The sequence below is a fragment of the Erythrolamprus reginae genome, chromosome 11, assembly GCF_031021105.1.
Source record: "Erythrolamprus reginae isolate rEryReg1 chromosome 11, rEryReg1.hap1, whole genome shotgun sequence".
Taxonomy (NCBI): domain Eukaryota; kingdom Metazoa; phylum Chordata; class Lepidosauria; order Squamata; family Dipsadidae; genus Erythrolamprus; species Erythrolamprus reginae.
The window spans coordinates 412,488-434,720 of NC_091960.1; the positions used below are offsets into that span (position 1 = coordinate 412,488).

At 53.1% G+C, this 22,233-nt stretch overlaps 3 protein-coding genes across 6 annotated transcripts; all 3 read right to left on the reverse strand.

Annotated features, from left to right (window-relative positions):
- Nucleotides 1–7: 7 nt before the first annotated feature.
- Nucleotides 8–6,522, reverse strand: LOC139174450 (cytochrome P450 2A13-like). 2 transcript variants are annotated; one of them, XM_070764830.1, is made up of 9 exons: nt 6,319–6,522; nt 6,030–6,192; nt 5,688–5,837; nt 5,157–5,317; nt 4,679–4,855; nt 2,383–2,524; nt 1,669–1,856; nt 1,391–1,532; nt 8–1,009 (listed from the first exon to the last, which is right to left on the reverse strand). In XM_070764830.1, exons 1-9 carry the CDS (start codon nt 6,496–6,498, stop codon nt 828–830), a joined length of 1,485 nt encoding a protein of 494 aa, XP_070620931.1. In that variant the 5' UTR covers nt 6,499–6,522; the 3' UTR covers nt 8–827. The 2 variants fall into 2 exon arrangements, with proteins under 2 accessions (XP_070620931.1, XP_070620929.1); XM_070764828.1 differs by lacking the exon at nt 8–1,009 and having other exon boundaries at nt 1,087–1,532.
- A 1,676-nt stretch (nt 6,523–8,198) lies between these two features.
- On the reverse strand, nt 8,199–15,356 carry LOC139174109 (cytochrome P450 2A5-like). The gene is made up of 9 exons (XM_070764199.1): nt 14,809–15,356; nt 13,651–13,813; nt 13,244–13,393; nt 12,700–12,860; nt 12,310–12,486; nt 11,490–11,631; nt 11,034–11,221; nt 10,752–10,893; nt 8,199–10,278 (listed from the first exon to the last, which is right to left on the reverse strand). The coding sequence occupies exons 1-9, from the start codon at nt 15,007–15,009 to the stop codon at nt 10,097–10,099; spliced, it is 1,506 nt and encodes a 501-aa protein (XP_070620300.1). The 5' UTR covers nt 15,010–15,356; the 3' UTR covers nt 8,199–10,096.
- Nucleotides 15,357–17,185: 1,829 nt separating this feature from the next.
- LOC139174202 (cytochrome P450 2G1-like) lies at nt 17,186–21,309 on the reverse strand. 3 transcript variants are annotated; one of them, XM_070764412.1, is made up of 9 exons: nt 20,808–21,309; nt 20,277–20,439; nt 19,943–20,092; nt 19,693–19,853; nt 19,413–19,589; nt 18,960–19,101; nt 18,260–18,447; nt 18,044–18,185; nt 17,186–17,559 (listed from the first exon to the last, which is right to left on the reverse strand). In XM_070764412.1, the coding sequence occupies exons 1-9, from the start codon at nt 21,174–21,176 to the stop codon at nt 17,378–17,380; spliced, it is 1,674 nt and encodes a 557-aa protein (XP_070620513.1). In that variant the 5' UTR covers nt 21,177–21,309; the 3' UTR covers nt 17,186–17,377. The 3 variants fall into 3 exon arrangements, with proteins under 3 accessions (XP_070620513.1, XP_070620514.1, XP_070620512.1); XM_070764413.1 differs by having other exon boundaries at nt 17,293–17,559; nt 20,277–20,499; nt 20,808–21,266; XM_070764411.1 differs by lacking the exons at nt 17,186–17,559; nt 18,044–18,185 and having other exon boundaries at nt 18,281–18,542; nt 20,808–21,266.
- Between the last annotated feature and the right edge of the window lie 924 nt (nt 21,310–22,233).

Sequence of the window (22,233 nt, forward strand, 5' to 3'; positions counted from 1 at the left end):
CTCTCTCTTTTTAAAATATATTTTATTAATTTTCCAAAGAACAAACATGACAAACATAACATACAACATTTAGTGGAGTTACAGTCGCTCCGCTCAGAGTAGAATCTCTTAATGCTGTAACTGGACCGTTTCTCTGAAACGCCGGTGAGCTGGACAAGACGCGACGGAGGGAAAGTAATCAAGGGGGAAACATGGAGCTAAAGAGAAGACAACACCCCCCCCCCCCCCAGGCTGTGGCTGCTCCATCCAAGAAGTGATCGGATGGCCATTGGTCTGGAAGGGCTCCAGGGTCTCCTCCTTGAGCAGGGGGTTGGACTAGAAGACCTCCGAGGTCCCTTCCAGCTCTGCTGTTCTGTCTCTGCCCAGAGATCGACACAGCAATAGGCCCTCCCCCCAAAAGACGGAAGGAACGAGGCTCCTGGGAGGGAGGACTCTTTCCCATCTAGCCAGGCTTCTTCTTCTCTAGTCCCGGCGGCTTTTGATGGTGGACAGAACCTTCAGTACGTGTGGTGAGAATGGGGGAGACCAAGACACCGCAGCTGAACACCCACCCACCCTGCCCACCTGAAGCCAAGTGGCCGGAGCTGCTGGGGGAAAGGGCACAGAGGCTGGGGGGACGGGAGCAGGACCTGGAGCGCAACGCGGGTGACAGGCTGCCCATAAGTGCCACCACACTCTGGATAGAAAGAGGCAGCTGTGATGCCCTCAGGAAGAGGGCCATGTTCTTAGGAGGCATCTCCTGCACCTAGAAGGTCACCAAGAAGGAATTGGCAGGGTGGAGGGACACACGGAAAGCCACTTGGGAGAGACTCCAGGGGGCCCCTCCCTCAGCGGGGGATGACAGAGAACTCATAGGTCCGTGGGATGGAGGCAAACCCAACCAACATCGGGGAGATGTCGATGTGTTCAGGGGCCACAGCTGACTTGAAGCGGAATTGCTGAAGGATGCTGGTGAGGAAGAGGAAGAGCTCAGTGCGGGCCAGATGTTCCCCGAAGCAGTAGCGCTTTCCTGCAAAAGACCAGAGCAGAGAGGCCGGTGGGCAGGAGGACCCCCTGGCTGCCACCTCAACCAGGCCTGAGGGGGTCCTTCCTTTGAGGGTCAACAGAAATCTTGGGGTCCCCTCACCGGACTCTGAATCGCATTTTCAGTTTCTGTTTTGGGACCTAACTCAGAGCTGTGTCCAAGCAGACTGATTCAGGATGAAGGGAGCCGCCCCGAGTCTACGGAGAGGGGCGGCATACAAATCTAATAAATAAATAAATAAATAAATAAAGATTCGGGATGACCCTCTGTATATCACAGAGGAGCGGGGAGGAAAAGGGGGAGGGTCTCTGAGGGGGTTGTCAGAGGTGACTCTGTGGCTGGAGAAATGGTGGGGTGGGGGCTCACCAACGGAGAAGGGTATGAAAGCCTCGTTCTTCTGGAACTGCCCCTTCTCATCCAGGAAGCGTTGGGGGTCAAACTCCCCTGGTCTTGCAAAACGTTTGGGGTCTTTCATCGCTGTTCCCAACATGGGGAAAACGTCGGTCCCCTGAAGGCAGGAAATAAAGGAAGCATCAATTACTCTGGCTGGGGATGATGGGAGGCATGATCCAATTGACGTGGAAGACATCAACTTCAGGAGCAGTAGCTGAAATGTGGGAGCAGAGATATCCCCCCCTTAATACCTTGGGAATTGTGTACCCCCTTAACTGGACATCTCGGTTGACCCGCCGTGGGGCTCCCATGGGTATCAGGTCCGCAAATCTCTGTATCTCGTGAATCACGGCTTCCGTGTAGGGCATCTGCAGCCGGTCTTCCATGCTGGGAGTCCGATTGACACCAATGACGCGGTCAATCTCCTTGTGGATCTTCTCTGGGGAGAGATCAGAAAGAGGGAGACCAGGAACTGGAGGAGGTCCACTTCTGCCCTTCCAGTTCTCACCTGGGGACCCCCAGGAGCTTCCATGGGAGGCAAGAAGGCCGGGGACCCGTCGTGCAGGGGACCACGTGTCATGCCTGAATTTATCACCTATTAGTTCTTAGGAAGAACGAGAGGGGAGGATGGCTCAACAAGCAGTGCGTTATGGGGGAAAGAATAGTGTGGAAAGGATGGGAGTTAACAGTGGACAATTATCTTGACCTCTTGATGTGGTGATTAAGGTGATGGATGAAGGTCGGTAACATCCATATTCCTCCCACAGCTGGAGGGGTTCTCTGGGTGACTTGGTCCGGTCCTTCTCCGTTCTGCCTACCCATGGAGTTGTGGGGCACAACGGTGGAGCGAGAGCTTCTTCCACTGGAGAATCCCAACAAATCCCTCAATGGCTACTTGGGAGGAGAAGGATTTCGGCCTTGGAGGGTCTCCACTGTGGCTGGGAGAGTTTTGCCATGGAAATTACCTTCCACCTCTGGGTACTTCAGCAGGATCAGGAATCCATAACGCAAAGTGGTGCTGACCGTCTCCGTACCGCCAATGAAGATGCTAATAATGGTTCCAATCAGTTCCTCCACGGAGAAGAAGGAATTGGGGTTTTTTTCTTCCTTGATGGTACAAAATGTACATTTTATTAAATGTATTATCTCTCTCTAGTTCAGCACATTGGCCATCAGAATTACAACTCTGGCCAAGTCCAGTAGCCCAGTTCTTTGACCTCAGTGGAGCTCCGGGTGTCTCATAGCTTTCCCAATTCCCTGATATCAGACCTTCTCCAGAAGTCTGAAAACCCTGAAACTCAGACTGACTTTGCTGCCAACACTGGGCAGTTGTTGCTTTGGACTGTGAACCAGGCCTTCTCCACAACCTTGTTCAGTGGCTTAGGCTCTTGTAGAGCGGGAATCTGGGATAGACCCTTTCAAAAGACCCTTCGATTGAGAATCTATATCTGGTCCCATTGAGTTGCTCTGTTTATTTAGTGTAGGGTGAATCATTCATGGACTAGCAACATATATAAACATTTCACCAAATGAATAAAACACAATAAAATATATATATATTTTTAAAAAGATCTATGTTCAAATACTGGTACATGCCTTCATCTTACAGCTGGTTACAATAAGATCTGCTGTTTGTCATGTACCGTCCCATTGCCCTTTTGGACTCCTGCTACATATTCCAGGAAGGTTTAATTATAAACAGGATAAACACCGTAATAGATGAAGCTTTGCCTGTGCAACAAGCTGGCTTCCCACAAGACGGGTGCTGTGCACGGCTATGTTGAACGGGGCCTCGAAACCATGGGCCCAGCTGCGGCGTCTATGCCAGATACCCTGGCAACAACGGGACGCCTACGCTGTGACACAGAAGTGAGTAAATATCTAAGCACATTATTTCATTGGTCACAATGTAAAGTAGTGAGCATACATCTTGTATAACAGTGTAACTGTGCTGTCCCCTCAAAATAACGCAACACACAACCATTAATATCTAAACTGCTGGGGACAAAAGCGAGTACTGTACACCCTTAAGTGATAATGTCTGAATGGGGCCCAAGCAGCCACTTTCCATCCCTGGTGTCATGTGGCTCATTGGTGGCACAAGGTCCCTCAGGTGTGTCAAATTCAGGGTTGTTGCTCTCACTCCCTCACACTGGTCACGGGAAGGTCACCAGGCGCCTCATGGCAATGAAAAAACAAATGTTTGCTCTAGGTGAAGATGGTCAAGGCCCTAAGAAGATTGACAGGGCCCTGAAACTGAGCTGCAGCCTGGTGGCCACGACCACACAGCAGCTTCTTAACAGGGCAGGTCCCACTCAGAAGTGGCCTCGCCAAGGCCGACCCAAGAAGCCGAGTGCCTGTGTCCAGCGTCACATCCAGAGGTTGGCACTGGGAAATAGACGCATGGGTGCTGTCAGCATTGCTGCAAAGGTTGAAGCAGGAGGTCAGCTGGTCAGTTCTCAGACTAGACACCGCCTGCTGCATCCAATTGGTCTGCAGAACTGTCACCCCAGAAGGAAGCCTCTTGTAAAGATGGTGCACAAGAGAACCTGCCCGTGGTTTGCTGAAGACAAGCAGACCAAGGACAGGGCTTTCCGGAACCACGTCTTGTGGTCTGATGGGACCAAGATAAACCGGGTGAGGAGTACAAGAGACTGGGCCACAAGGCAGGATTCCAACAGGATCAGGACCCCAAACGCGCCTCCGAAACGACCACTGCTAAAGAAGCCGAGGGTCAAGTGATGGACTCTCCCAGCAGCTCTAAACCCTGTGGAGCATCTGTGCAGCATCCTGAAGTGGAAGGTGGGGGTGGGCGAGGCCTCCAACAGGAGTGGAAGTGGCCACTTGTGAAGCTCTGGTCACTCTATGCCCGAGAGGGTTGCGGCAGTGCTGGAAAATAACGGTGGCCACACGAAATATTATTGACCCTTTGGCACACCCATTCAGACATGATCCCTTGGGGTGTGCTCACTTTTGTTGCCAGCAGTTTAGACATTAGTGGCTGTGTGTTGCATTATTTGAGGGGACAGCACACTTACACTGTTGTACAAGCTGTAAACTCACTGCATTGTATGCAAGGGTCATTTCTTCAGTGTTTTGACCCATGAAAAGATACACTTAAATATTTACAAAAACCGAGGGGGTGGACTCACTTCTGTGAGGCCCCGTTTCTGAATTGGCCTGGCTGCGTTGCTGTCCCTGTGTTTCTGTCTGCACTAAACACGCCACTAATGGGGTCAAGGTCTCCCCTCCCCCTTCTACCTGCAGCATTTTCACCAGGAAGCAGTCAATGAAATCCTGGGGGGAGTTGGGGTCCAGGGTCTCCTGGTGGACTTCTGCCTTCTTGGCCATAAATTCCTTCAGCTCTGAAAACATCTTGAAAGACTTTTGCTGAGAGCCAGGGAGGTGTTGCACGACTCCAGGGAAGATGTCCAAGAGCTGCAGGTTGGAGAAGGGAGGTTTTACTGGCCAGTACAGGGGTGGTGTGGGGGTGGGCAAGGCCTGGGAGGGGGAGGATCCCAGGAGACCTCGGGGGGCCCAACTGAGCCTCCCCTGCAGGTCTGCAGAAGAAGGGGTGCCTTCCTCAGCGGGAGAGGGGAGCCAACAGTCCACCCTTCTCTTTACACACACACACACACGCTCCAGTGCATTGAGTTTCAGAGCCACGAATGAATGCCGATGCCTGATCCCCAAGCAGGAGCAGCAAAAGGGGGGGGGGGGTAGGGTGTGTGTGTGTTACCTGTCCTTGTGGGGTGGAGCTGAAGCGAAATATTTCATTCAGTGCCGCCAGCAAAGAGAGGAACTCTTGGTCTTCGTAATCGAAGCGGTTGCCGAAGATGATGGAGCTGATGACGTTGGAGACGGAGCGGCTCAGGAAGTAGGTGGGGTCAAAGGGGGCCCCTGGGGGAGGGGGGAGAGAAGAGTTATGGGCCCAAAAGGGACCGGGAACACTCGGGCGTCCACTCCTAGGCCCCTTAAAGAAGCAAACAGAGGTCCCCCGGCCGAAGCCGGCTCTGCTGGTAGGTCTCCTGGGGCTGGTCAGGATCCCTCCTTCACCTGGGCCACCCTCACCTGTGGGGCCACCCGGGGGTCAGGCAGAGCTGGGGGTGGGGGGGTGGCAGAAGGGGAAGGCTTTGCATGTGGTGGATGGCTGAAGGCAGCTTCCCCTTTAAGGTCTTTGGCCTTCGCTGACCAGCATTTCCTTCTTCCCCAAACCCCCCCATGAATTGCCCCCTTGACCCTCTTCCGGGGGCTCCAGCAATCCACCTGCCTTTTGTGTCCCTCAGGGCTTCCAGTAGAAAGTGGTCTTCCTCCAGGATCCGCTCTTCGATGGATCGCTTCCCCACCCCGAAACTCCGTAAGGTCGTGATGGAGAACTGTCGCAGCTCCCTGGCCTTTTCCCCACTGCTGAAGGCGACTCCTGTGAACCAAAAGAGAAGGGGGGGTAAGAAGGGGTCTCGGGACCCAGAGAAGACCTCGGCCTCCTGAGCCCTTCCTTAGAGCTGCTCCCCTTTGGGGTCTGACATGTCGTGTGTTCCAGCTGTCCGGACAGGAGACTGCAAATGCTGATGACCACCTTCCGATCACGGAAGGGCGCAGAGCTTGGACGTACCGTGACCCTGGAAGATCCAGTCGAAGGTGCCTTGCTGCCCCCGGTCCTGGAACTCGTTCCCCTGGTCCACCAGGGCCTCCTTAATGGCCTCGTAGCCACACAGCACCACGATGCGCCGGAGGCCCAGCTGGAGCGTGTAGACCGGCCCGTACTTTGCGCTCAGCTGCCAGAGAAAGCGGGAAAGAGAAGGGGGGAGAATGGGTCCTCATGAGCCTCTTCCCCCAAATGACCGGATGGGACCCCGGGCAGAAGCTGCTGGACAGAGAGGGTCTCGGTGGGGAAATCTTACCTTGATGAGTGAATTGGGCAGGTGGTTTCGGTCTATCTGGAGCAGGTTCCCGATGAGGGGCAGGGGCGTGGGTCCCGGGGGCATCTTGCCCCTTTGGCGCATTTGCTGCCATGAGGTGAGGAGGAGGAGGCCGGCCATGCAGACGGCCAGGAGGAGGGTCCCTGCTCCCAGGAGGTCCATGGGGCCGGGCAGCTGCAGCACTTCCCAGGGGCTGCCGTGGGGAGACTGTCAGCCGGGCTCTCTGGGGAGCTTATATAGGATCTGGGAAGGAAGGGAGGCAACGCCCACCCGACCATCCAGCTTGTGCAACACCCCGGGCCTCTCCCCAGCCAGGCAGGGGTGTATTTCTGCCAGTTCATATCTATTCAAATTGTAGGTGGAGGATGCTCAGGAGCCAAAGTTTGGGATCAAACAATAATTTCGTTTTTTAATTACAGGTTAAGTTAAAGCTTGTGGGAACCTCAATAATCGTGATAATCAATCAATCTTTTTTTCTTTTTCTGTGTGAGTTTAATTGTTTGTATTTTGTGTGTTTAAATAAAGTTTACTTTTATTAAAATATAATTAAAAAATCGTGATAGCCAAAGACTCCATAGTGACCACCTGGGTAGTTGTACACAATGGGGTTTGCCATGATTCTATTAACCTTTTCCTTATGTAATGTTGTTTGAAACAGGTGTGTATTTTGTTTGTGCAATGAAATCAAAAGTTATGCCAGCCAGATTGTGGCTTATAACCTTCGAGAGTTAGTATCCTTCATCCATCTTAGATTTGCAGCTAGACAATACAGTTCCCCCCAATTTGGTGCTCCCAGGCCACCCCTCACCCTATGGCCTTGTATGCATGTAATCTTTATCCTTGCTTTTCTTTTGGGCCAGATGAATCTTTGTGTAAATTTTTGAGGTTGACAAAGAATGATTTATTTAGTTTAATTGGTGCTGTTTGAAATAGAAATAGAATTTTAGGAAGAATATTCATTTTAATTACAGCGATTTCCCCCCAAAATGATCATTGTAACCTGGACTATTTCTCTAGATCCTCACTTATTTTATGGATTGTTTTATCATAATTGTCTTTATTGAACTGCACTTCGCTGTTAATATTAATCCTAAATATTTGACTCTTTTTGTCGTATCAATGCCAAGCAGGTTCCCCAGTTCTGTGTCTTGATTGATGGACATATTTTAGTTAATATCTTAGTTTTTTCTTATTAATCTTGAGTGCCCGCAACCTTTCCAAATTTTTCAACTTCTTCTAATAAGGTTGGTCCAACATTTAATGGGTCCTCAGCTATAAACACCATGCCGTCAGCCTACGCCTGGACTTTATACTCCTCCTTCCCTACTTTTAATCCTCTGACCTCTTTTTTGCTTCTGATATTCCTTAATAAACTTTCCAGGACCAGAATGAATATTAATGGAGCTAACGGGCATCCTTGCCTCACCCCTTTTTAAATGGAGATTTTATCGGTTAAATCTTAGTACTCTTGCAGTCTGCTGACTGTAAATTCTGCTAATTAACTCTATAAACTCTACATCAAACTTTTGCTGCTTGGTAATTGCTTCATTCCTGTCGGTACTCCTCTTTCTGTAATTCTTAAGGAAATATCACTAAATAAGTTTTTAAATGATAATCAAATTCAATATGGGCATTCTACAAATTGGGGTCCTGTTACTAAAACTCTCCCTGTTCATACTGCCTCTTTCTTTACGCCGTAAGTTGCATGTGCTCCGCTAAACCTAGCTGCCTATCCACTGGGATTTCTTCATGGAATTGCCCTCAATATCAAAACCTGTCTTTTTAACTGAACTTTGACATGCAATTATGGACAATCGAGCTGTGTGATAAAAGTTCAGCAAGTAATTCCACAGGAATCCAAATAACAAACACAAACACTTTATTAAGATAAACTGCAGATGCCAGCGCAAAGGTCCCTTTAAGGGAGAGAGAGAATGCAGTCTCCATCCTTCAGGCAATGGGTGTTTATAATACACACAGCATGTTCCCACCCTGCTCTTCCCAACCCATCCCATCATCCAAACTCCTTTCTTGGGGTCTGGAAATTTACTGGGATCTGACACCACCTCCAGCCCTCTGCCCACCCTCCTCTCCACATGTGTCTTCCCACATTTTTCTCTACAAAAACATATCCTGTTTATCAGGAAATAAGGAATAGTGGAAATGCAGGATTATAGTTTTACAGAAGTTTACAAAAGTTCAACAATTATAAAAAAATAAAATGGTCATATAAAAACATGGTTGCATTTATGCTCTTGTGTTAATAAAACCTCCTTTTCTCACAAGCTGCTATAGATTTTTTTTTTAATACATCACTTGGGTTCCAAATCCGTGTGTTGTTTTAATATTTCTAATAAATCTCAAATTGTAAAACATCGATTAGATACTTTGAAAGAATTGGCTTCTCAGATTCGAGAGGGTATATTGCCCTCTTGGTGGGATGGTTTATGGCCTTGGCTTTCAACAGGATGGCTCTCGGCCGTTATTCCCTGGGCTCCTGCTGTTCTTTTTATGCTATTTATGCTTTGCTTTGTTTTATGCACTATCTTGCCTTCTATTATTTCCTATTCTACCCCTAAGCAATGAAACTACACTTTACATAAAACTCAGGCTCATGTATTATATAAACAACTACAACAATATGAGCAATTTAATAATGCTTAGGATGATCAATCTGAGTATGAGGATATTACCTTAAATAAAACAGAGAAACAGTGAGGTGTGGACTGTCCATAATGGCCAAAGATAAGGAAGGCCTAACTTGGCTGTCATTAATTACACACTCTTCTGTTTAGTTAGCAATTGCACCTTGATCTGTCTGCATGCTGTATGTTATACATCAATCATTTATCCATCGTTACTAAGCCATCTAAGTCAATCTTTTGTACATTGTGCACAGGAAATTTACTATAAGAACTAAATGCAGGTCCAAGCGAGGAGCCCTCTGGACACAGAAGCTTCACAACCCAGAGAGATTTTCCCAGCTCAGAAAACAAAGGCTCCGTCCTGCATGGACGCTTCCCAGGGAGAGATTGGCAAGGGGGCGACCTGGAAAGAAACGTGGGGCCCTCGCTCAGCGGGAGATGGCAGAGAGACCATAGGTTCATGGGGTCGTGGCAAAGCCCACAGGAATGAGGCTCCTGTGTGGACTGTGGGAGTTGTGGGCCTCCCTGGAATCTTTCCCAGCTCAGCCACGGGTCTTCTTCTCCGTCTTCTTCTTCTCTAGTCCCGGCTACTTTTTTTTTTAAAAATATTTTTTATTATTTTCAAAAGAAAACGAACAAAGACATACAACATTGAACATTTAAGGAGCTACCATTGCTCCGCTTATCATAGAAGTCTAACTTGTGATTTCATTTATCCAATTCTCTACTTTATTCCAAAATATTTTTGTCTCCGGACAGGTCCACCATGCATGTATCTTCTCATACATAGTCCCGGCTACTTTTGATGGTGAACAGAACCTTCAGACACTGCAGCTGAACCCCCTGAAACGCCTGAAGCCAAGTGGCCGGAGCTGCTGAAGGAAAGGGCACAGAGGCTGGGGGGACGGGAGCAGGACCTGGAGCGCAACGCGGGTGACAGGCTGCCCATAAGTGCCACCACACTCTGGATAGAAAGAGGCAGCTGTGATGCCCTCAGGAAGAAGGCCATGTTCTTAGGAGGCCTCTCCTGCACCTAGAAGGTCACCAAGAAGGAATTGGCAGGGTGGAGGGAGACACAGAAAGCCACTTGGGAGAGACTCCAGGGGGCCCCTCCCTCAGCGGGGGATGACAGAGAACTCATAGGTCCGTGGGATGGTGGCAAACCCAACCAACCCTGGGGAGATGTCAATGTCTTCAGGGGCCACAGCTGACTTGAAGCGGAAATGCTGAAGGATGCTGGTGAGGAAGAGGAAGAGCTCAGCACGGGCCAGGTGTTCCCCGAAGCAGTAGCGCTTTCCTGCAAAAGACCAGAGCAGAGAGGCCGGTGGGCAGGAGGACCCCCTGGCTGCCTCCCCAAAGAGGACTTGGGGGTTCTTTCTAGGACTGCCCCAGGATCTGCTGAGACAGAGAATTAATTCTGTCATTTGTTCCTCTATAAGTCTCTCGTTTAGCACAACGGCCTAAGTACAGATTTCAACTGATAGTTAGGACTTCAGAAAGATCAATATCGCAACAAGCAAGCGCACCCTGGAGGATCTGCCCATTGCATGGACTCTGTTCGGTTTTATTCTAGCCTCCACCCCCCCTTCTGAATTTTCTGGGTTGAAGTGACATCTATGTCCAGGTGGAATGAGCCAGGATGCATTTTTGGATGACCCTCTGCATACCAGGGAGGGGCAGGGAGGAAAAGGGTGACCTTTGGGGGAAGGTCTTTGAGAGGGTTGTCAGAGGGGACTCTGTGGTTTGAGAAATGGTGGGGTGGGGGCTCACCAACGGAGAAGGGTATGAAAGCCTCGTTCTTCTGGAACTGCCCCTTCTCATCCAGGAAGCGTTGGACGTCAAACTCCTCTGGTCTTGCAAAATGTTTGGGGTCTCTCATCGCTGTTCCCAACATGGCGAAAACCTCGGTCCCCTGAGTGCAGGAAATGAAGGAAGCATTGATTATTCAGGCTGAGGATGACGGGAACTATGATACCAGTCATGTGGATGATAGCTACCCTCCCTGGAGTTGTAGATGAAGTTGAGGAAGCAGAAATATCCCCCCCTTAATACCTTGGGAATTGTGTACCCCCTTAACTGGACATCTCGGGTGACCCGCCGTGGTAGCCCCAGGGGTAATAGGTCCGCAAATCTCTGTATCTCGTGAATCACGGCTTCCGTGTAGGGCATCTGCAGCCGGGCTTCCATGCTGGGAGTCCGATTGACACCAATGACACGGTCAATCTCCTCGTGGATCTTCTCTGGGGAGAGATCAGAAAGAGGGAGACCAGGAACCGGAGGAGGTCCACTTCTGCCCTCACCTGGGGACCCCCGGGAGCTTCCATGGGAGGCAAGAAGGCCTCCCGTCCTGCAGGGGAGCAGGGGATTCCCCTGCATTTCACTAGGAAGTTCAGTTGAAGGCCCTCAACTGCTCCTTGGGAGAAGGGCCTTGGGGGTCTCCACTGCTCCTTACCCGACCCCTGCCCTGCTCTCTGGCTTTATTTATTTCTCCGTTGCCATGGAAATTACCTTCCACCTCTGGGTACTTCAGCAGGATCAGGAATCCATAACGCAAAGTGGTGCTGATGGTCTCCGTCCCGCCAATGAAGATGCTAAGAGTCGTTCCAACCAGTTCTTCCATGGAGAAGAAGGAATTGGGGGTTTTTCCATCCTTGGTGGAAGAGAAGGGAAAGTTTTAATCAAGTTTATCTCTCTAGTTCAGCCTATTGCCCACCAGAGCTAAAACTCCCCTCACCCCTCCGCCAGCACCGGTGCCACTTTGACCGGAGAGATGCTCGGGATAAGGGTCAACACTGAATAACTGAGTTGTTCCATCTCCCTCTGAATGATCTCAGCTACTTAGGCACTGGGAAGAAGCGGTATATAAATCTAAATGCTATGTCAGATTTCCTAAACTGCTGACGTCTGAACTTCTCCAGAAGTCTGGACATCCTTATCTTGTTGTCAACACTGGACTTTCATTGACTTCAACTGTGAACCAGAATATGTCTCAGAGGTTTTTAATTGGTCCCATTCAAGTTGATATTTCTTTTTTCTTTTTAGAACATATAAAACATTCCGTTTCAGAGGTGTTCGATATATGCAGATATAAAAGACATAATTTGTCAACCATATTGTTGACTATTGCTATCAAGTGACCAGAAAGTAGGTACTTGTGTTTAGTATGTGGAATTGTGTTTATTTTCTTTAGTTCTGTATCCTATACTTGTGTTCGTTTTGGGTGTTTCTGAGGAAGGTGTGAGTTGGTTTTTAGGGGTTTTATGTTGAGTGTATTTCTCTCTGTGTGTGAATCATCCCATCCAGCCGGTCAAGCTGTTTCCCCTTCTACCTGCAGCATTTTCACCAGGAAGCAGTCCATGAAATCCCGGGGGGAGTTGGGGTCCAGGGTCTCCTGGTGGGCTTCTGCCTTCTTGGCCACAAACTCCTTCAGCTCGGAAAACATCTGGAAAGACTTTTGCTGAGACCCAGGGAGGTGTTGCACGACTCCAGGGAAGATGTCCAAGAGCTGCAGGTTGGAGGAGGGAGGGAAGGGGGGTGTAGAGCTGAGGTGGGCAAGGCCTGGGAGGGGGAGGGTCCCAGGAGACCTTCTCCCACCCAGCCGAGTGGCTCCTTCGGGTCCTCCTTCACCCACAGACATACACTCCAGGCCCCCCCGATCCAGAGTCCTGATCCAACAGGACTTGCCTTTCCCAAGCAGAAGCAAGGGGGGGGGGGTTACCTGTCCCTGGGGGCTGGAGCTGAAGCGAAAGGTTTCCAGTATTCCGGTCAGGAGAGCGAGGAACTCTTGGTCTTCGTAATCGAAGCGGTTGCCGAAGATGATGGAGCTGATGACGTTGGAGACGGAGCGGCTCAGGAAGTAGGTGGGGTCAAAGGGGGCCCCTGGGGGAGGGGGGAGAGAAGAGTTATGGGCCCAAAAGGGACCGGAAACACTCGGGGGTCCACTCCTAAGCCCCTTAAAGAAGCAAACAGAGGTCCCCCGGCCGAAGCTGGCTCTGCTGGCAGGTCTCCTGGGGCTGGTCAGGTTCCCTCCTTGACCTGGGCCACCCTCACCTGTGGGGCCACCCGGGGGTCAGGCAGATCGGGTGCTGGGGGTGGGGGGTGGCAGGAAGGGGAAATCTCCCCTCGGTGGTCTTCGTGCTTTGCATAGAGCTCTTGTTGGGTGGCTTAAGCCAGGTTCCCAATTTGGGTAATTGGGCATCGCTGACCCAAATTCCTCCCCCCCACGAATTGGCCCCTTCAGGGGGCTCCTGGAATCCACCTGCCTTTTGTGTCCCTCAGGGCGTCCACTAGGAAGTGGGCTTCCTCCAGGATCCGCTCTTCGATGGATCTTCTTCCCAATCCGAAATTCCGGAGGGTCGTGATGGTGAATCGTCGCAGAGGGATGGACTTTTCCAGGTTGCTGAAGGCAACTCCTGCAGACCAAGAGACGAAGGGGGGGGGGGTTGGGACCCTACAAGACCTCCCAGCAGAGGCAAAGCTTCCCAGGGGGAGAGACCTGGGCCCTTCCTTGAAGACCGAGAAGGGGGTCTCTCCATGAAAGGGGGACCATGGTGGGGTCAGCCATCCTGGGACCAGCAGGATGGTCCAGACTTCTGGCTCAGCAGAGTGGATATCAAGTGCAGCTTCCCCCATAGTCTCGCCACTGAGGGCCCCAGGCCCTGGGCCCTACCGTGATCTCGGAAGATCCAGTCGAAGGTGCCATGATGCCCCCGATCCCGGAACTCGCTCGCCTGGTCCACCAGGGCCTCCTTAATGGCCTTGTAGCCACAGAGCACCACGATGCGCCGGCCCCCCAGCTGGAGGGTGTAGACCGGCCCGTACTTTGCGCTCAGCTGCCAGGGAAAGTGGGAAAGAGAAGGGGGGAGAATGGGTCCTCACGAGCCTCTTCCCCCAAATGACCAGATGGGACCCTGGGCAGAAGCTGCTGGACAGAGAGGGTCTCGGTGGGGAAATCCCTGGGGTGGGTCCCCTGATGTGGATTAACTTTATTCAACAGCAGGGGTTCAGCTCCCCCCCCCCGAGACCCACAGCTGCTGGGGGGGGAGGTCTGTTTTCCCCCCTCCCTGGGTGAGCTGCTAAGAGCCAACTTTTCACATTGGCTGAGGGTCACTTTTGCTGTCTCCCAGGCCCCTCCTTCTGCACCCCCCAATTTCCTACCTGCCTGTGGCAGGACAGGACTCACCAGAGGGGTGTGGCCATCGAGAAACACTTATTACAATGAGGATTATTTATTTATTTTGTCAAACAATTATAGAGTGGTAATTTGTACAAATAAAACATTAGATAAGTAATGTTAAAAAGTAACAAAAGAAGACAATAGGACAGGGACGGTGGGCACAGTGGTGCGGACATGGTCTTCCTATTCCTTACTCCAAACTAACATTGTGTCTTTTACTTGTTCGCCCCACAGACCCTGTTCCAGGAAGTAGTGGTATACCTTCTTTATCCCTTTATCCCCTATTCCTAATAGGAGATTATCTAATCCTCTCTGCTCTAATTTTATTCCCCGTTCTTTCTTCTCCTTCCTATTTATTTATTTATTTTATTTATTTATTTATTAGATTTGTATGCCGCCTCTTTCCGTGGACTTTCCGTGGACCCTATATCTGAATTGTAGTTGGTTGGAGTTACGCCCACCGTTCAAGTCCTGTGCCTTCTTCTGTGAAAAACCACACTTGGTGGAAGGTGGCCCGGGAAAGCTCACTACGTCTTTTCTCCAGATTTGGGGGGTGGGAGTAATTCAGAGGCCCCCCCCGGTATTTGGCTCCTCTAGACAAACACACTCCCTTTCTAGAGCTTTCCAGAGTGGGCAAGGGGGGGGGCTTACCTTGATGAGTGAATGGGGCAGGTGGTTTCGGTCTATCTGGAGCAGGTTCCCGATGAGGGGCAGGGGTGTGGGTCCCGGGGGCATCTTGCCCCTTTGGCGCATTTGCTGCCAAGAGGAGAGCAGCAGGAGGCCGGCCAGGAAGACGGCCAGGAGGAGGGTCCCTGCTCCCAGGAGGTCCATGGGGCCGGGCAGCTGCAGCATTTCCCAGGGCTGCCGTGGGGAGACTGTCCGCCGGGCTCTCTGGGGACCTTATATAGGATCCGGGAAGGAAGGGAGGCAACACCCACCGGACCGTCCAGCTTGTGCAACAGCCGAGGCCTCTTCCAAGACGGGCAGGGGGGGGGCTGCCAGTTCATATCTAATATAGTTAACTTGTAGCTGGGTGGCAGTGGTGGCTATTTCAAAATCTGCCTTTAGCAATAGTTTCATAGCCTCACTTTGCCTCCCAAGCCCAGGGCTGCCCCACCTCCAGCAGTCACCTGGGTATAAGACCCACTGGAATAGAATAGAATAGAATAGAATAGAGACTAAAACATAGAACATTTGTCAAGAATCATGAGGTACATAGTGACCTCCACAAAGTTATTGCACTGGCGACACAATTGACCATTTCAGGGGGAAGAAAGGCGACCTTTGAGTGGGGTTCCCCCCCCCTCGGGGCCAAAACCAAAGGCCTGAACGGAGGCTTCAGCCAAAGGGTGGGATGGAGTGAGGGGCTGCAGAGGGACCGAGAATATGCAGGGCAAGGGGCGGTCATTGATTGGCTGGTTGGATATTGAGCCAACCCCAAGGGGCTTTTAAAGAGGCTTCCGTCCAGCGGGGGTGGGAGCTCCATCACGGGAGGATTTCAGGAAGCGACTGGACAGCCCTTTGTCTGAAAGAGAACAGCTGACCCCCAAAGCCCCTTTCAGCTTGGTTGTCCTCTTATCCTCTTATTCTGAGGAGGTCTAAGGGAGCGGCTAAGCACTGTGGCCAGTGGCCACTCAGGCTGCCACTCGTTCAGGGCAAGGGGAGGCTGGAGGCCACCTGCTGGGAAGGGGGTGATGGAAAGGGGGCAGCAGATGCGCAGGCGATGGGCCGGCCATGCCCGTGCACCCCTGGGCAACTCTGCCCTCCACAAGCATTGTGCGCAGGTGATGTGGCAAGGGGAAAGTGCCTGCCCTTTGGACACCCCTCTGGACCTTGCCAAGCACAAGACTGACCCTGCGCAATTCTCCCGGGTGGGAATTGGCCAATCCTAACATTGTGCAACTCCTGCCTCAGATTGCTGGACCGGCCAAAGGGCTGAGCTCATTTTTTCACACACCACGACCCCCGCCCCCCATGTCCTTCCTCCTCCCCTGGGATTCCTGCCCTCAAGGTCCAAGGCTCTGAGGATGCTCACAAGGCCGAAGGAGGCGAGGGGGGGTATCTTTGATCTAAACCCCAAATGAAGGCTTGACGGCTGGGGATGAGCAGTACAGCCCAAGGGACAGTTGCAACGGACCCCCAGCCGCTCTTTGCCCAGGAAGCCTGGAAAGGGTTCTTGAAGGTGACCCTTTCCCCCCTCTCGCCAGAGGGACCTCAGCTTCTGCTCAGGACATACGAGGGAAGGACAGGCCGGCCGGTGGCATCGACCGGCCACTCGAGCTGCTGGCCCTTGAGCTTGGCCTCCGCTTCGATTTTAGGTTGGCCAATACTTTTTAAACAGATTTTACAAGACAGAAACAGCAACTCCAAGGGAGACGGGCGGGATTGGACTGGCCTCCCTGCTGCTGCTGCCCCTTTGCCCACCCCAGAGGTCAGCCGGCTAAGATTGTTGTGGGCATCCCAGGCTTCTCTTCCCGGCTCCCCATTTTCTTATTTTCTGTTATTTTCAATGTGATATATATATAATTAAGTCAAGATAAATAGTGTGTATTATTTGTGTGTGCTTTTTTCATGTCCTTTTAATGTATAAATTTAATAAAAACTATTTTTTTAAACAAAGAATTAAAAAGGGCAGTTCTAAAACAAAATAATAATAATAAAACCCTAGAACCAGATAGAATTCTGGCAAAAATCAAAATATACTGAAAAGCCTAAGGTTAGAGGTATACAGGTCAGAGCCAGGCAAAGTACCGACAACCTGGACAGAATCATTGATAACACTCACATACCCAAAGAAGGTCTGGATGGACAAAGGATTAAAAATTACAGGCCAATCTCACTGTTAAATGCGGGTTACATGCTTTCGCATGTTATGTTTTTGTTTGTATGTTTTAATTTGTCTTTGTTTCTGTTGCTCTAAATGTAAATGTTCAATAAAGATTTTTTTTAAAATGCGGATTGCAAAATATTCACAGCAATAATAGCAGAAAGCTTGAAAAATATACTTGCTCAAAATATACATCCGGACCAGAATTGATTCCTTCTTTATAGGCACATCAAAAACATTTTATGAACCATAAGGAACACTCTGGAATACTATGAGAGGCACACCCAGGCAAGCAAGAGGCTCTGATGTGTATTGATGCGCAAAAAGCATTTGATAATTTAATTTGGGGGATTTTCTGAAGCCCGTCCAGCCAGCACAAGGGCGTTGCCAGGGTCAGCGGGGCAGCATGCTCAGCTGGTAGACGGGGGGGATGTTCCCAAAGCCGCTCATTTTGGGGGAGACGTCGATGTCCTTGGGGTGCAGAGGCGACTTGAGGGAGAACTTCTGGAGCATGGTGGTGAAGTAGAGGAACAGCTCCATCCGCGCCATGGACTCCCCCAGGCAGACCCGCTTCCCTGCAGGAGGGGAGAGGCGTCAGGTGGGCGGGGAGTTGGCCCCCCCTTCCCCACCCCTTCCTTCGCTTGGCCACGGGGTCAACATCTATTCAAGGTCTCAGGCAGGGAGGGGGGGACATAACCGGACGGAGGGATTTAGCTGGAGGCAGTGGGGGGGGCATTTTCATGGTGTGGGGTGCTGAAGCCAAGGCCCCCTGCTTTTAACACACACACACCGATCTTGCCAGCCGGCCCAGAGGGACAGTGGGAGGGCCAGGCCAGGGGTCAGAGGGCCAGCCTGGAGCAGGCCATCCAGACTGCCCTCTCAAAAGGGTGGAGATCCAAAGGTAGCCCGGTGGGCATCAGAGGCTGTCCGGTCAAGAGGCCGAAGCGGCTCTTGGGGAAGGTCCCGTCTGCCCTTGGCCTCACCTGTGCTGCCCCTCATGCTGCCCTGGTCAGCCACCCCAGATCAAGGAGGGCTGAGGGGAAAGACCCCGGTCCTTACCGGAGGAAAACGGCACAAAAGCCTCATTCTTCTTGAACCGGCCGTTTCCGTCCAGGAAGTGACCAGGGTTGAAGTTCTCGGGGTCGCTGAAGTACTTGGGGTCCCGTAAGGCAGAGCCAATCAAGGGGAAGACGTCCGTGCCCTGCAAAAGCACAAACTCAGAAGGGGGCTCCCTTCCCTGGGGGGGGGCGGCCCCTTCCTCTCATGGAGCCTCACCTTCGGCAGGAGATACCCCCGGAACTGAGTGTCCCGGATGACCGTGTGGGGCACTCCCATGGGGACGATGTCGGTCAACCTCTGGATCTCGTGGATCACGGCATCCGTGTAGGGCATCTTCGGACGGTCTTCCGTGGCCGGAAGGCGATTGGGGCCGATGACCTGCTCAACCTCCTTGTGGACCATCTCTGCCAAAGCATTAAGGAAACCTTTTGGAGGGAGCCCGGGCCCCTCAATTCACTGGGGGCCAGGAGGCAGGGCAGAGCCGGACAGGCCTCTGAAACTGAAGCGGTCTGGATCAGCTCCCCCTCCCCCCTTCTCACAGCCCAGGCCAGTAGACTCACCCCCAGGCCAGGGGACACGCTTCCCCCCTTTATTGCATATTTGGCCACCCCGATGAAAATCCCCCTGCTCACCCACCCACATCCCTGCTATCCCCACAGAAATATTCCTGCTGGGGGTGACCAGAGGCGCTCAGACCTGGCCTGAGAGGGAGGCTCGGACCTGATGCCCCATTAAGAGCCCCCCCCCCGGCTATCAAAGCCCTGAAACGGCTGCGTGCAGGGGCCGGGCTGCCTTCTCCACCCCGAGTGGGTCTCCCTGTGTGGGGTGGGTGCCTGAGCCCCATTCAGACAGCCAAGACCCCCTCCCTGGAGTCCGTGGGCAGGGAGCTCGTCCGAGCAGAGTTTGGCCAGCCCACCTTCCACCTCTGGGTATTTCATCAGGAAAAGGAGCCCGAATCTCAGGGTGGAGCTCACGGTTTCCGTCCCAGCAAAGAAGAGGTTCAGAGCGGTCAGGACCAAGTTCTTCAGGTTGAATTCGGAGGAGGGGTTTCCTTTTTCCTTCGAGAGAAGAAACGGCAGGCAGGCATGGTGAGTGGAGGGACCGGGCAAGGAGCCAGGTGGGTTCAGAGGGTCCTGGGGGGGGAGCGGGGGGAAGCAGTAGGGGGAAGACGGTCCGATGGCGGGGGGGGGCTCCTGCCGTCTGCATCGCAGGGAGAAGACGTGGCTTCTGGGAGGGCTTCCCCCTCCTCCTTCAGGGTCTCCTGGAAGGGACCCCGGTGGGAATTTCCACCCCCTCCCCCTCCGCCTCCACCTTCTAGTCCCCCAGACCCCCAGGCTCCTCCGTGTGGGTGAGAAACTCCTGGCGGTACCTTCTCCATCTGGATGAGGAAGCAGTCGATGAAGTCGCGAGGGTTGCTGGGATCCAGCGTGGCCTGGTTGCTCTTGATCTTCCCAGCAATGAAGTCCTTCAGGTCCTCAACCAGGTAATAGATGCGGTTGTGTCTCCCTGGCAGGTATTTCATGACGCCGGAGTACATGTCGTAGAGCTGGAAGGCAAAGAGGAGAAACCCGGCGTGTCTGCTGGGCACCCGTGGGGGGTTCCCTGGAACTGACCGGAGTCGCCCCAGGAGGGGCTTCCTGGCCCACTACCTGCGCCAGAGGGGTGCTCATCTCTATGAAGCTCTCGTTGATCATTTGCAGCAGGGAGAGGAAGGTCTTGTCCTCATAGTCAAAGCGGCTGCCAAAGACGACGGAGCTGATGACGTTGGAGACGGTGCGGCTGAGGAAGAAGGTGGGGTCGAAGGGCTGACCTGGCAGGTGGGAAGCGAAGGGACACCTGAGCCGGGGGCATGCGTGCCCAAGCTCCACCCAGGCCTTGTCGGCTGCGGTCATCACCGACCTTTGGTTTTCCTGATTTCCTCCACCAAGTACTGGGCCTCCTCCTGGATCCGCTCCTCAATGGACCTCTTGCCCATCCCAAAGTTCCTCAGGGTGGTGAGGGAGAAGCGACGGAGCTGCCTCCACCGTTCCCCGTTGGCCAAAGCGACGCCTGGTGGGAAGCAAGGGGTCCTGTTTCCTTGGAAGGCGCCGTCTTCAGCCCCATGGAAACATTTCCCCCTCCCACCGACCGAAGGAATGAGCCACGAAGGAGAGGAGGGGGCTCCCACACGGCCTTCAACCTCCGCCCCCCACTGGGTCCTCTTGAGGAGACGCCCTGGACCCGGTCTACTCACCGAAACCATTGAAGTTCCGTTCAATGCTGGCGATTTCCCCCCTGCCGCTGAATTCCTCAGCCTGGTCCACCAGGGCTTCCTTCACTGTGTCGTGACCACACAGAACCACCACCCGCCGGGGGCCCAGGTAGACGGTGAACACGGGGCCGTATTTCTCCTTCAGCTGCAGGGAAGAGCAAGGGAAGGAGGCCAGCAAACGTAGGCCAGAGGCAGGAAAGGTTTCCTTTTGGGGGGTGGTCCTGGAGAAGCCCAGACCCTCTACTCTCCGGGAAGGATTCCAACAGCCTCGATGAGCCATTCAGAGATACATCCGCCAGCCCCGGAGCCTGTGCCCCCCGAGGGCCAATGGTGGGGTGGCATCGCCTGCAAGACCCAGGGCTCCCGCTGGCTGGGGTGCTGCCAAGCCAGGCTCGGGGGGGAGCCCTTCCCCCATTTTCCATGGAGCCCTGGTGGTGGGAGGTGTGTGTGTGTGTGTGTCTGTAGGCCTCTCTCCCCCGACACCCCCTTGCCCCCCAAGGGGAGGCCACTCACCGCCAGGAAGGACTTGAAGGGCTGGCTGGTCTTCACCTGCAGGATGTTGCCCAGGAAGGGCAGTGGGGGGGGTCCCGGGGGCAGCCTCCCTTCTTTGTGCATCCGCTTCCAGGCAGAGATGACCAGCAAGCAAGAGGCGCAAATGCCCAGGAAGATGCCCACGGTGCCCCCGAGCTCCATGGTGACCAGGCGGGAAATGCAACGGGCCCCCCAGGACCCGCTGCTATTTATCCGCCCTGAAACCCGGGAGCTGAGCAGGAAAAGGAGATTGGGTTTCAAAGCCACGTTTGCTGGCCACCTGGCAGGGAGGGGGCATCTCCCCGGGCAGGGAGGGCTCGCGGAAGGCTCAGGCGAGAGGAGCGTTGCCATCCCCCCACCTGGGCTGGGGCAGGAAGGCGGAGTCTCCGGGGGGGCAGAGATTTTCCAGACCCCAATGGACGGGCCAGTCTGCCTTTCTGAGGCTGGTGAGGTTTGGCCACTCAAACCACCGGGGAGACCCTCTTCACCCAACTCTCAGAGAGCAGAACGGGGGGAGGGCAGTGTCGTTGTGAGCCGCCCGGAGTCCTTCGGGGTTGGGTGACCTACAAATGAAACGAAATCAAATCAAATCCAAACAAACGCTGGGAGGTTTTGTCAGCAACGTCCGGACGGCCAAGTGACCCTTCAAGGGTGGTTTGAAAGGGTCTTCTGGGGGTCTGGACTTGATGCCTCTGGGCACCAGGTGGGGCAGAATCTTCACCGAGTGCATTACAAAATACGCAGTCCACTTCGAATTAAAAACCAAAGAAGGAGCTCTGGCCTGCTGGAAGGAAAGGTCAGTCCAGCTCGACTTGGGGGGGTGAGGGGCTGCGCTTGCAACCAGGTTTTCTCTATTGACCTGTCCAGTCCATGTCTGGAGGAGACGGAAACATCCTGCGTCCTTCAACCAGATTCCTTCTTGGCCACAGCAGTACTTAGGGGGGGGGGAGCCTCAGAGAGCAGGGAGGGGCTGCTTGGACCCCAACACTCCCTCCCCCACTCTCCCCACAGAGAAGCCCAAGGGGCAGGGCGCCAAAGGACCCAGGACCTCCCAGAGGCCAGGAAGATCTCACAGGGCTGGCCTTCTCCAGGTCCCGTTGGCAGGTTGGAGGGCCTTCTCTGTGGCTGCCCCAGCTCTATGGAGTCAATTCCCCGCCCCTGATGTCCAGACTGCCCCCACCCTGCTGGCCTTCCGAAAGGCTGTGAAGGCTTTTCCAGCAGGCCTGGAGGCTGTGAATGCCAACATCTTGTCACAGCCGAATTGTGAGTGTTTGCCATGGGTGTGCGTGGTGACTGGGTTACCGGGCTGGTTCCTTCTCAAGCGAAGGACGGTGGGTAAGGAGGGTGCCAAGGTCAACGCCCTGCCCTTGAAGGCAACCGCGGATTCCCTTCCCTTCCATCACCAGTT

Coding starts and splice junctions, on each gene's coding strand:
- LOC139174202 (XM_070764413.1), bottom strand. CDS start 21,176: ATGGCAACGCTCCTCTCGCCTGAGCCTTCCGCGAGCCCTCCCTGCCCG. Junction 19,102..19,412: donor TCCTCATCCAGATGGAGAAG/GTACCGCCAGGA, acceptor CTTCTCTCGAAG/GAAAAAGGAAACCCCTCCTC. Junction 17,560..18,043: donor TTTTGTGCCGTTTTCCTCCG/GTAAGGACCGGG, acceptor CCCCTCCTGCAG/GGAAGCGGGTCTGCCTGGGG.
- LOC139174109 (XM_070764199.1), bottom strand. CDS start 15,009: ATGCTGCAGCTGCCCGGCCCCATGGACCTCCTGGGAGCAGGGACCCTC. Junction 13,814..14,808: donor TGCCCCATTCACTCATCAAG/GTAAGCCCCCCC, acceptor TTTCCCTGGCAG/CTGAGCGCAAAGTACGGGCC. Junction 10,279..10,751: donor TTTCATACCCTTCTCCGTTG/GTGAGCCCCCAC, acceptor GGTCTTTTGCAG/GAAAGCGCTACTGCTTCGGG.
- LOC139174450 (XM_070764828.1), bottom strand. CDS start 6,498: ATGGACCTCCTGGGAGCAGGGACCCTCCTCCTGGCCGTCTGCATGGCC. Junction 5,838..6,029: donor CTGGATCTTCCAGGGTCACG/GTACGTCCAAGC, acceptor TTTGGTTCACAG/GAGTCGCCTTCAGCAGTGGG. Junction 1,533..1,668: donor GGGGGTACACAATTCCCAAG/GTATTAAGGGGG, acceptor TCCTGCCTTCAG/GGGACCGACGTTTTCCCCAT.